The sequence below is a fragment of the Lytechinus variegatus genome, chromosome 1 (genome assembly GCF_018143015.1).
Source record: "Lytechinus variegatus isolate NC3 chromosome 1, Lvar_3.0, whole genome shotgun sequence".
Taxonomy (NCBI): Eukaryota; Metazoa; Echinodermata; class Echinoidea; order Temnopleuroida; family Toxopneustidae; genus Lytechinus; species Lytechinus variegatus.
The window spans coordinates 39,943,855-39,958,000 of record NC_054740.1 but is presented as its reverse complement, the minus strand read 5'-3'; the positions used below and the strand labels follow the sequence as shown (position 1 = coordinate 39,958,000).

The following is a 14,146-nucleotide window of genomic DNA, read 5'->3' as shown; positions in this document are numbered from 1 at the left end:
TGAGATAAGTTTGTGTTAAGATATTTCTTTAACTATATAAAGATACACTTGACTGTTCTTTCTCCTAAAAATGCAACCTACAAGTAATGAGAAGTGGTGGGTCGTTAGGGAAATTTTTGCAGCTGGGTCCCTAGGACGTTGTTCTTATCGAGACCCGGTGGACCGAACAAATCTTAACTTTTCGCTTGAATTAAATTTCAAACATCAAATGAATTAAATCAGAGTGTGGAAAGACAATTTGAGATCAGGATTTCTCAACTTCCTAGCTAGAATCTATTGGCCTCTAATATTATATTGTCGTGTCATTAGCCCACCATATTTGAAGTTAAAACTTCACCTCTCACCCAAGAGGATGCTGTGACGGTGGAGGCCGAAGTCGTCTTTCCATAATACAATTTTATTCATTCAAGGTTAAAAATCATCCTGTGCAAATTTTCATAAAAATCGTGAAATCTAAAATCTGAATTTACTTTCTTTGGTGCACCCGTTTTGACAAAAATCTCATCAGGTCCCGATTGTTTCAGTCAGGACCCGGTGAGATTTTTGTCTACTCAACACTACTACTGAGCATGCAGAAAATCAATTTTTACTTTCAAGGAATAGCCTACTTTTCACAACACCACCTACAATTGCAACATTGTGGTGGATTTTTTAATTTCAAGGGCTCTATTGAACAATCCGGGGGTGAAATCGCCCAGGCCCCAAGTAATTTCCCCTGCTACTGAGGGCCAAAGATGAGTGGTGCTTAATATTTATTCAATATTAAATGAGTAAACAAACCTGTTCATCAAATGGATAAGAATGCAATCCAGGGGAGATGGAAAAACAGCGGAGGGCATGAGGAAGGATATGTTGGCGGAGACAGCACAGTTTTGCCCAGGTTAAGGCCATTGTTGTCAAAGAATCCAGGTACACAAAGTTAGAAAATGTTTGGTTTCAAAATGGCAACAGTTCAATATTCACATCACAATCAGTTTTCCCAATCCAGGTACGAGAATCCAAAGTTAGATTTCATATTCCCGACACAAGAGGGCGTAATCATTACAGCATTGTTGCAGACATTAATTCCATTGAAGTAAGTGACATGGTTTATAAGTCATCCAGGTAGGCCGTTGTCAATTAGATCGGGTTTAGGTCAAAGGTATCATAAGTTGCACATCCAGGCAACAGCGTTGTGAAATTAATTAATGATCCCAAAAGGACGTTTCCAGCAATTGCACATCCGGTACACATTCCACGGGCATTATAAGTTCAATCACGCGATTCATCCAGCAGTTGGCATCCGTCGTGACAGGAACCAATCCAGGGTGGTCGTCGATGTCAGGAAACCATTAGAGGGAGCCCCAGATTTACCAGGCCAGTTGGAAGAAGATCCAGGTGACATCAAAGACCAGCAGGTGTTGAGGTCCAGGAATAGAGAGAGAAAGAGAGAAGGGAGAACAAATGGAGAGTAATTCTTTGAGAGTTCACCAAGTTATCATTATTTTTGTGTTTACTGTAATGAGCATTATTAATTTGTATTTGCGAAATGTCATATCAGATAAACTTGAATAGATACATGTACGGATTTAACATTGGAGAATATCAACATCAATTCAACCGAATGTTACATTACAAATACGTAACAATAAGCTCCTATTCTAGATTCATGGTTTGCATCTTAAAGCACATTTATTTAGAGTATACATGTACATTCAAGTATATTTTTATTGTATTTTGTTAAATATAAATCTTTTCAAAGTATACATTTTTATGTACACACAAATTCATTTAAAATGTAAAAAGGTAAACAAGGGATAAAACACCTCACAACAAAATGTTCCAAAAAAAAACAAAATCCATTACAATTAACATGGACACAAACATACACATACAAGAGATGGGGTAGATAAAAACTCACTCTGCCTGAAAACTACATACATGGTCTACAGGTGTCTCATTCTGTCTTGAATACATATGCAAGCACCTCAAATAATTCATTTAATCACATACTACAGTCTTGCAAAGGGATAAAAAATAAAGATAGATATGGAAAAGATGAGATAGACTTCATGCATGTGCTATTTTTTTTAATAGGCATTTCTGTTTCTTTCAAAAAACAAGTTCAGAATGTCATTCCACAATGCTTCTGAAAAGTCTGGAATACAACTCATATCCAATCGATAGGCAGTTCCCCCGACAGTAAAATGCAAGAAACATATTTTAACAAGTAAAACAATATTTAAAAAAAGGAGTTCAAATGGAAAATATAATCAACAAAGTATGAACAATTTAATTGAACATACGTTAGGGCTAAAATGAAGAATTCAAAAGCGCAAGGCCATCTTTTTGGAAGGGCACTTCAAGGAATCTAAAGGCAGTGCTGACCTTACGGGGAATCCAAGGCCATTAAAAACCTGGCATGAATAGTAAAAGTTTCTTTTCAATGTGACACATGTAATAATAATTACAGTACATGTATATTTCCGCATTGTAGCCACTTCACTTCCGAAAACTGTTCTCCCACTGGGCCCTGCTATTACTACCTGGCTAAGCTAGGCTACCTATTCGGTGCACACAGATTTTTGAAGAATTACTTCCTGCCAGTACCCACTTACCTCACCTGGGACGAGTGCAGCACACTGTGGATGAATTCCTTACTGAAGGAAATCACGCCATGGCTGGGATTTTAACCCACGACCCTCTGTTTCAAGTCTTGAGACTAATCCACTGGGCCACCATGCTCCTCTAAATTACATTACACTTGAACTGGACTTCCATAAAGGCACCAAAGCCACAGGAAAAAGGGCATCCCACTTTGGCCTTGAATCTATAAATATTTGGAAGGGCATTCAAGGCCATTTATGAGGGCATGTCCTTCGATGGCCTTTAATTGAAGCCCTGCTATCCAAGATGACTGAGAATACTTCATGTACAGGTATATATTCTGTGACAAGACATTTGCTCTTGCGACATTTGCTTCGAGCTTAATTTCGTCTAAAGCTGCAGGGTTAGGGTTTCAATATGGTTTTATGTTAAGTTTAGTGTAGGGTATAGTGTTAAACCCAGGGTTGAAGTTGGCCATTCCATTAGTGAGTGAAATTCAGAGCAGAGCAATTGTTGTCAGAGCCACTGACATGGAGCCATATATTTAAGATATTTATTTTCATGTTGTAAGTAATTTTTAATGTGAAAGACCCAATGGAAGATGGAATAATGACCGACTCACCCTCTGTTTGTAATGAAGAGGTTTAGAAAGCTTGAGCTCTCTGATCAGACAGCCTATATTCACTATACTACGATACATAACATACTGCCTCCTCAGGAAGACGTCTGTATCCATGTTGTCAGCTCAATAGAACATGAACGAGTAATCAGTAAAGCTTTGTTAAAATCTCCATTCCGGAGGCTTCCCTGGATCTGGGAGTGTTAACACAGAGTCAATCACAACCAGGGTTTGTTCACTGAATTTTTTTGTTTTAGAAAAACAAAATGTTGGATTGTTTTTTAAAAACAAGACGCTTTTAATTATAAAAACATCAAGACAGCTGAATTATCCAAATGACAAAAGTGGCTTGGTCCAGGGAAAAAGCAAGATTTGAAGTAATCACTGCGACAGATTCTACATGTGCAGCATGATACACAGACTAGCTGTAGTCTGCATGCACAGACCCTGGTTGAAACTTTCATCAACAAGTAGGCCTTCATACAAGACTAGTACTCAACTTGCTGGGCCTTCTATACACAACTCATTCACAGGCACCTTAGCCTGCCTATTCATACCCCTTTCCCCAAGTGAAGGGTTTGCACAGCAGACTAGAATAATAAAATATTTATCACTGAAAACTGTCTTGTTGCACTTTTCGAATGGTCTTGATAACTATTTACTTCATAATTTTCAGTCAGATGAACATCACTATAAATTTTTAACATTGTCCATGGTGTATTATAGACGACCTGAATGTATTGTTGAACTTGACTACTACCAAGCAAAAAGCAACCATCTTCCAGAGTCGGAACAGCATTTCAGTTTTAAACAAAGCAAGAAGCTGGAATATGACATCTTTGAGAAATTAAGGAACTGCATACAAAAATCCATAGACAAAAAACTTTACAGATGAACTCATGTACAATACTGTATGTACCTCTACACCAGAGTCTAAATCACTGCCAGCTCACAGGCTCTCCAGAATCACAGTCTATTGAGCAAATGGGCAATTTCAACGAAGTATCAAGGTCTGAACAGTACTAATCACACTGCAAACAGCGTTCCTATTGCACCTTGGATTGTACATGTGTAGATAAATCCATTGTTTCAAATTGGTTTGGTTCATGTCCAGGTCAGCCACCCCCCCCCCTTTCAAAACCATTCCGGCGTTCTGCTGCCGTTGTTGTCTACTGTGTTGGGATGTTTAAACTTGCTCCAGCCTTAACACCAATCCACTAAAACCAGTTTACCGAGGCGAAGCGATCTTGAAAACTACATCGCGAGGTGGTATTCCAAACTGGTTTGGAAGCTCGCTTCCAAGACCGTTTTGACCATTCTCACAACATGTTGAACTAGTTTCCACCAAACTAGTTTCCAGTAAACTTGTTTTAGGAAGGCAGTGAGAACGGTGTCTAAATTATTTCAGGCCTTCTGTACACAGGTCATTGAAGGCTATACATACATGCCACAACTCACAAGTGAAGGGTTTGCACAGCAGACTCGATCCAGATGCAGTACCAGACACCATGAAGTGTTGGGATTGAGTTGATAGGAGGTATTGTTATGAAAAGGAAGGTCAGAATCCTGGTGCAGATCTAGGGACCACAAAGCATCCAGGGCCCAGTCTTGCAAAGTATTACGATTGATCCAATCAATCGTAACTCTATGGAAATCCATTAGTGTCATTATTTTTTTCTACAGAAAATTAGTGCAATGTCCTTGCCAAACAAAGAGAAGCATAATGCGGAAGCGCTGTGGTGTAGCGGTTCTGAATCTCGCCTTGTAATCAGAGGGTCGTGTGTTCGAATCCCACCATGGCCTAGCACCCTTTGGCAAGGCGTCAATCCACACATTGCCACTCTCACCCAGATGCTAATTGGGTACCAGTAGGAAACAATCGTCATTGTGGTTACATGTAGTTTAGCAAGTGTGCGCCTAACAATCTGCTTGAAATGCTATGAATCCAGTGACCGGGTAATAATAATTGCGAAGTGCTTTGAAAAGTCGTTCATTGATAAAATGTTATTTAAAAGCCACTTATCATTATTATTATTATTATTATTATAATAATGAATTTTCAAGAAAACAATGAATGCATGAATATACATCATCATTCGAAAATATTTTGAACGAACACGCATAATAGATGTTGACATTGCTGGCAGTCTATTGTTGTGATTGATCGGATCAATCACAACTCTTTGTAAGACGGGGCCCTGGTGTGACAAACCTGTAGGTTGTGTTCCCAACAGTTATGACATTTTGAATTAGTTTAAGTTGTCAAGTTCACATTCAACAGATGATATCACTTATCAAGTTTCCAAAAGATGAGTTCTTTACAGAAATCAAGGAATGACTAAGGACTAGGTCTGCTTAAAAATTAACTCTGGTAATAGTAACAAATAACAAAAAAATCAAATGTTTACGGAATTGAACAAAACTTACACAGACTTATAAAACCTATAAATGAAAATCTGCCTAAAAACTTTTCAGGAAAATCTACAGTGGTTAATCGAACTTTTCAGGAAATCCAGAGCGGTAAAGGGCGTGGTTCTAAAAACTTACAGAGACTTGAGACAACCTCACTCAGTGATTGCCTGTGATGAACTGCCCTGGGCTGAATAACCTTAAACCTCAGAGGTTTATTAGGCATAAAATATTGACATGCATGATTTATACATAACAAAGGAAAATAATGAATATTCAAATATCAAAGATAGCAAATAGAAGAAAACATGAATATACATGGATGAATAGCTGCTAATGAATATTAATGAACTTAAGTCAGAGGGAGAGAACCAATCAGAGAATAAGAATAGCAATAATCAAGTATGAGTGAACATGGGCATGAACAAAAGAGAGGGATGGAAGAGTGAATCTGGTATGTTGTAAGGAATGTAAAGAAGGTGATGGAAGAAAGGATGGAATTTCGATGACTAACAGAGAAGAGGAGATGATCAAGAATAATGCAGAACACATCTATCAATGTAACATAACTATTCGAACTTGAAACCCTGTTCACACAACAGCTCTGCATTATACGAAGTAATAATGTGGTTCCACATGTTGTTTCTTGTATTAGCTACACCGCATAAGCTGGGTGAGCAGAGGCGGTTAGAGAGTGTCCAACGTAGAGCTACTAAATTGATCCCAGGTATTAAGCACCTATCATACTCTGAACGTCTTCGCCTCCTTAAATTGCCATCACTCAGTCACAGACGTAAATGAGGTGACATGATTGACGTGTACAAATATCTTCATGGTTACTATGATTCAAGTTCTGAGCTTTTCTATCTGAGACGTGGTGGTAAAACACGTGGTCATTTCTTAAAGCTAGAATAAAGATATTCGCGTCTTGATGTGCGTAAGTTTTTCTTTGCTAACAGAGTGATAGATGTGTGGAACAGTCTTCCAGCTCTACAGCCAACTTGGATTAAAAAAATACTTGCATCTGCCGATAGATATCAGGAGTCGCAAAATATTTGTTTTATTCAATAAATATCATATAAATTACTTAATATCTATCAACCAAAACAAATATTTTACGAATCGTGATATTAATCGGCAAGTGCAAGTATTTTTAAAATCTAAGTTGCAGCTCTACACGCATGTGTATCTAGGTATCGATAACAAAAGAAATAAAAATGGCGACGTAAACAGATGGGGTAAGTGAACGCTCTTGCTCTTAACTTCTTTAAATTTTACTACTATCTATTTAATGAAAAGTAAGAAAAATGTAAAAAAATGGGGGTAACATAACTTTGGGCGAAAAACAAAAAATGAAATTGGTGTTTAGGTCTAGGTTCAACACGGGTAATCATGGCCTCTACGGAGAGGCATAGAAAGCAAATCCAGGCATTAGTTCGTAACGGGGAGTGACCATACCGACTTTCACTCCCCAGTCCCAGACGCCTCCAGACTAGTTGTAAAGCGTAACGTTAAAGGGGAATCCAGCCTTGGCCATAAAATGTTGTGTTGGGAAGGAGAAAAATAAATTAAACAGAATGGTGAAAGTTTGAAAGAAATTGGACAAGCAATAAGAAAGTTATAGCTGCTTTAAATTGAGATCACTTATACTATGTAGATTTCAAATTGGCAACTGGGTAAGTAAATTATGACAAGGGGCAAAGACAACTTTCCCATAGGCCATGTACTTTATTATCAGGGATTTGTGGTTTTCTCATAAGTGCCCATTCCCCTGGGGCAGTAATCTAAATACAACCCATGTAGTATATTGTTTTATGTCCTCATGAAAGAAAAATATAATTTGAAATAAAACTTATGGGAAAAATGACATTTTAGCCATAATACATGGAAGAGTAGTCCTTGCCTTACATCACTATGACATCCCATATGCGGCCAATTTGAAATCTCCATGGGTATAGTGATTACCAATATTTACAACTTTTAAAAATTCAAATCTTTCTTTATGTTTGTCCAATAATTATTGTTCAAACTTTCTCACCTATCAACTTGTCTGATTTTTCTTTTCCTTTAAAAACAGGTTTTTATTTGGGTTGGATTCCCCTACTGTTGTTGTTTGTTGTTATTTTGAATAGGCAAACTAGTCAGTTTTGACTATTGTTGCCTTATAAATATGCTTTTCTTTTTTTTTCAAAATATGATAATTTCTTTGTTCAAATTATGTCAGTTTGAAAAGTAAAAGAAAGAAAGGAAAGAAAAGTTCCCAGGAAATTGTGCAAGACCACCTCTCCTGCCCTGTATTAGTACGTTATCCTGACAAGCCCGCTCGAGGTGCATTTCGAGGACGTCTCAGGAGTACAATAAAGTTGTATTCCCTATGTCTCTCAAACGTAAGCAGGGGGCGCTCTATCCAATACCTCGTGGAACTTGATTTAGATTCCGCAGGTGCAAATTTATGTCAAATCGATCGGAACCATATCAACATTATCATTTTTTTTTAAAAGCGAAAACATTTATAGTAGAGTAAATACTGACTCCGACCCTAGCCCCTTTAAGTTAAGTTCTATTCCACCCAAATCGACTCTCATTCTCAGAATCAGATGAGTTTTTACACAGCCAATGGACATGTAACATAAGTAATATGATTAAATAATATGCTTACGAGTATAGTCACGTATTGTATTACCGGACACTATCATATTTCCGGACGTGCACATTACTGCGTACGAAATCAATTTCGTACCGTAAGACTTCCGCAGTTCAATATTATTTCACATATCAATTCAAAGAACAAGTTTGCAAAAACAAGGCGAAAAAATCCAACATTTACCTTATTTTTCTCTAAAATGACAGAAAATGCTTAAAATATCATATAACATAGTTTTGCATTAACAATTGATCTATTTTCTGATGGCAATATGGACCTAATTTCGGGCCTGATTCGCCGAATTTCAATCTCGTCCGCTCTATCGATCAGATCGTCGACGGCTAGTTCTCAAGGCATGTACCCCGGCCGTCCGTGCGCGAGGTAGATAGAGAGCCGTCAACGATCATCTGCGCATAGACTGAGGGTCACGATATGAACGAGCATTAATACTGAAAAGTGCCATATCGAACACGCAATCAAAACAAATTTTTAAAAAATGAAATTAGTTAGCAAACACCAATTTATAACAAAGATCTGCTCAAAATCGATATAAGAAAGCAAACAAAAACTTAGAATTTACTCATGAGATGATATATCATGAAAAAATCACACCAACTCTTTCTTACATCATTATAATCAAGAATATTTTTACCCGTCCGTCGCGCGTCCGGAATTATGATGTAATTTGTCACGCACGAAAATAATTGTTTTCGCGGAGGGGTATGCGGCAAGTGCGGTGCAAAGAAAACGGTTGGAAAATATTATATTGGAAATCATATTCATAATTTTCAGAATATTTGGAATAGCAAGGTATAATTTTTCTTGGAGTACCTTTAGAATGCAATGTCATGAATCGATTACAAGAGCAACCTCCTATTCCTAATTGTTGCTGCCGTTGTGCAATGATAGCAATTTTGTCGCCCTCTACGTTCGTGAACGAATAAATAGGGAGATGGACGAAGGATAGGGGGGGGGGGGATAGCCCCGTAAGGAGTACGGGTACACGACTTGTCCAATATGGTTGATGCCCGGGGGTTGATGTATAAGAGAGAGTGGCAGCAATATTAGATGTATAATGAGAGGACTTATAAAGGGAAGATTTATGAAGGGATCAATGAGGGGGCGCGTGATGGAGGACATGTGCAAAGGTATATAATCATGTTGATGATGTTTATGTTTTGGTTAAGGAATGATATACGTTGATATGTATACAGGGATACTGGGAGATTTTTATGTTATGGATATGAATACTTATACTTGGATACTATTGGATACATGGATACTTGGATACGTGGATACATGGATACTTGGATACTATTGGATACATGGATACTATTGGATACATGGATACTTGGATACTATTGGATACATGGATACTTGGATACGTGGATACGTGGATACGCGGATACGTGGATACGTGGATACTTGGATACTATTGGATACATGGATACTTGGATACGTGGATACGCGGATACGTGGATACGTGGATACTTGGATACTATTGGATACATGGATACTTGGATACTATTGGATACATGGATACGTGGATACGTGGATACGCGGATACGTGGATACTTGGATACTATTGGATACATGGATACTTGGATACGTGGATACGTGGATACGCGGATACGTGGATACTTGGATACTATTGGATACATGGATACTTGGATACGTGGATACGCGGATACGTGGATACTTGGATACTATTAGATACATGGATACTTGGATACGTGGATACGTGGATACGCGGATACGTGGATACTTGGATACTATTGGATACATGGATACGTGGATACGTGGATACGCGGATACGTGGATACGTGGATACTTGGATACTATTGGAAACATGGATACGTGGATACTATTGGATACTTGGATACGTGGATACGCGGATAAACTGATACGTGGATACTTTGGTACTATGAAGGAACATCAAGGAGTTCCTGATACTCTAGAACATGGAAGCCACATAAAGAAGTACATGATACTAAAAGAACTTTTAGAACGAAGCATCACACACCCTAATTACCCTTTCTGCCAGATAATTTACATCGTTTTTAATTTGTATTTTTCTTGAGAGAAAGATAGAAAAGGGTATACTTTAGTGAATTGTTCCAAATTGGCTGTTCTCTTTATAGCGAAACATGTATCAATTGCCTAAGCCCATATTATTACAATTTGACCTATAAATTTTAATCCTTTTTAGAATTGATTTTATTTAATTAAGTTGATTTCAGTAAACAAAACATAAATAAACTATTTGGATTATTACAGATTTTTCAGTAAAGGCTAATATAATAACATGTACGAATATGCAGCTTATAAAAGGTGAAGTCTATACCCAAAAAATTATTGATTTGAATCAGTAGAAAAATAAGTAACAAGCCAATTTCATCAAAAAAATATGTAAAATAAGAAAGTTATGCCTTTTGAAGTTTTTGCATATATTACGCAAACCAATTACAATCATGTACAGCTCAGTGATAAGTAATAAGACACGAGCAACAGATAACAACAAAATAGTAAGAAAGGGGATATTAAGAACGATATACCACACTGAGACGTTTTGGTTATATTGAAATAACCAATCAATTTCAAAACATGTCGCATAGAGACATATTTGACATGGTTACAATTCGACGATTAATTTCACCCCGTCCTGCTTGTGATTGCAACGAGACACATCGTACAGGGCCTACATCACAATCCCTTTTTTAAACAAATTAATTTCATTCAGGGCTATGTCTTGTTGCGCTTTTATCTCGTTGTTTAAAAAGCGCTAAAGAACCAATTTTACTTAAACACTTACAGATTCGGTCATCGGATTTAAGCAGTCATTCCTACTCCCTGGGTGTATCTTAGCCATTCGTCAATGTGAATGTCTCGTTCTGATTATGAATTATCTAATATGAGTCGTTCTATTTATCATTTTTAACTTAAAACTAGAGATTTAATAGTTCAAAATTGACCTGATAATTATTTTTTTTGTCCGATTTTTTAAGAAAGATGTGAATAAGAAGTAAAGGAGTGAATATAAAGTTTTGTGAATGAGTTATTGCATGAATGGCATACATTGTATAATTTATTTTTTTCAAAAATTATAGAAAGAATGAACTTGATGAAGAGAAAAGGAAAAGAGGGAGAAGAGAATGAAGAAAAATAGGAATAAGAAGTAAGGGAGTGCAATAAAATTTTTGTGAATGAGATACTGCATCATTGGCATATAAATTACTTATTTTAAAAAAAATTATCTTCCTACTTATACATCCAGAAGACTTTCAAAAGAGCATGGAGTACTAGAACTGCATTTGTAACAGAACATCGGCATGCAATGACGCCTTTGATATAATATTTCGTTTTGAGCACAAATTGGATTTGACTTTCATTGGTTGGTTATTATGTGAATGTCTCGTTCTGATTATAAATACGAATAAGTATTAGTCCTATATGACTCGTTTTATTCTTAATTCTTTATTATGAAATGTAATTTCTAATATTTCATGAATTTATACCTAGATAAAAATTGAATAAAGTGACCGGTTTATGAAAAGACATGACTTTCTTAGCGCTATTTGAAGTGGTGAAGAGGAATGTTATCTGACTAAACTTAGTGATTCGAGTGCAAAGCGCGAATAAAAATATGTTATAGGGCCTATTGGCTTGCGATCAGAAATTTCATATTTTAATCACGTTTTGTATATACACAATCAGTCCGAAGCGCGTTTTTTGTGTGGAAATCGTATTTTGCTCCTGTGTCCCGGCGTCCCGACAAACCCTTCCCGGGACGCCTATTTGTCCCGTATTTCAGAATATTGAACAAAATGTAGTTAATACATTTAAAAGTGGCGAATTTTCATTAAATAGCCAACAGCTGACGAAGCAGGGACAACAAATCGATAACTGTAAACTTTTGCAAGTTCTGCGGTGATTTCTTGCTAACGAACTGGCCTCCTGCCTGTGTGTGGCAGGCTACTAGCTAGGCATGGAGGATCGAAGCAAATTCTCAATGGTGCAAACATCTCACATGACAGTTTTTCCACCAAAATAATCACAAAATCGGCGGGAAATTCTTATAATTATACTATGGATTCTCAGATTAATGATTTGGAGATGTAATCGGAGGAACATGTTATTGACTTTTCATAGATCTAGTTGTTTCAGCTTTCGTTTTGAGTCTTGGTGTGCACGATGCCGCGATGTTTCATCTAATTTTTAAGTTTGACAATATTTTTCACTTTGAAATTTTATTCATTTCTAAAACATTTTATGTTTAAAATTTTGAAAATACATTAAAAAACACCAAATAAAATTATGATTTTTATTAGATGATTGGATTTTTTTGTTTACTTGAAGTTTGAACTTTCCCTTTTTCTCTATTTTATATATACCCTATCCTTTCTGCTTGCCTTTTTTGTTCCATCTATCTTTCTTTCCTAGACATTTTCTTTTCTCTCTCTCTGTCTGTTCATTTTTCTTTCTTTCCTTCTTAATCATTATACTTTTTTATTTCCTTCATTCTTTCTTTCCTTATAATTACCTTGGCATCCTTCTCTCTTCGTCTCCTGTTTCTTTTCGTTCTTTCTCTCCTTCCATTATTTTCTCTTTTTTCGTTCTCTCCTCCTAGCTTCATTCTTCCCTTCCACTCTTTATTCCTTTCTTTATTTTTCCCTTCTTATTCTTTTCCCTTATTTTCACTTTCTTTCTTTTGTTTCTTTCTTTCAAAGAATGAAGGAAACATGTTTATTTCCTTCATTTTTCTTTCCTCCTTCTTTTTCTCACCTTTCCCCCTTTAATTCCCTCCTTTATTTTGTCTTTCAGACATTTAGTAATCTTCCCTTCCTTCCTTTCTTTCTTTCTATATTCATTTCAAAGAATGACGGAAACCTTTTTTTATCTCTTTTATTATTTCTTTCATCCTTCTTTCATTCTAACTTTCTGTTATTTTTTTTGTTTTCCTTTATTTTCTTTCCTTCCCAATCATCTCTTTTCTTTCTCTCCTTCATTCTTTCGTTCACCTTCTAATTATTTATATTTTTTTCGAAAGTCTTATTATTATACTATGGATTCTCAGAAGCCCACACTTTGTGTGGGCTTCTTTGTTGATCTTATTGTCCCGTATTTCATTTTGTGAAATCTGGTCACCCTGGACTCTCCCATTTCCACAAACATCCCAGATGCCCGGCCGTATCCTCGTATCCACGTATCCGCGTATCCTCGTATCCGCGTATCCTCGTATCCATGTATCATCGTATCCATGTATCCACTTATCCTACGTATCCACGTACGTATCCCAGTAGTATCCACGTATCCTCGTATCCATGTGTATCCACGTATCTTAGTATCCATGTATCCACTTCTGTCTCAAAGACTTATTAAGTATAAAGTTCTGAAAAAGTACGTCGTATCCATTGTTTTTCTCGTTTTAAAATCTAGAGATTTTTGTAATCGATTCATGACATTGGATTCTAAAGGTAAGCCTTTTTCTTCATTGTATTTCCTCTAGTTGTCATTTTTAAAGCACTGAAATAAAGGTGTCCGGCAATAGGATACACTGCCATACGAGTCTAACGTTAGTTCGTAAAGGGGTACCGACTATACTACCGAGACAGGCCGACAGATACCCTCACGACCCCCCGTTGCAGCCGCTCCCTCTCGAGCCAGCTGGAGCTCTTCCGCATAACACACGTGCACTAAAATGATCAAAATTAAACACCAAATTACATTCACAATCGAATGCGAGTATACCAAGATACAAACCTTCTCTTTATCAGCTTTTTCTGCCTTCAAATTACGCACAATTTCCCCTTGCTTTTTAATACTCTCCTGAAGTTCCTTTCTCTGAGTCTGACTCTGAGCATCTGCCATGTTGTCTACTACAAATGTGT

The 14,146-nt window shown here is 36.9% G+C and overlaps 1 protein-coding gene across 4 annotated transcripts in view; it reads right to left on the bottom strand.

The window, feature by feature from the left end:
* The window catches only part of LOC121413892 (histidine--tRNA ligase, cytoplasmic-like), a 35,445-nt gene extending 21,299 nt beyond the window's left edge, over positions 1–14,146 (bottom strand). Inside the window, exon 1 of one of the 4 annotated variants that reach the window (XR_005969785.1) lies at positions 14,019–14,146. Coding sequence is in view for 1 of the 4 variants with exons in the window: in XM_041606889.1 (XP_041462823.1) it covers positions 3,209–3,322 (114 nt within the window). In the remaining 3 variants the exon portion in view is untranslated. Of the gene's footprint in view, positions 1–780; positions 1,377–3,208; positions 3,456–14,018 lie in introns of those variants that run through there. The other 3 variants (XR_005969783.1, XR_005969784.1, XM_041606889.1) reach the window with 3 other exon arrangements.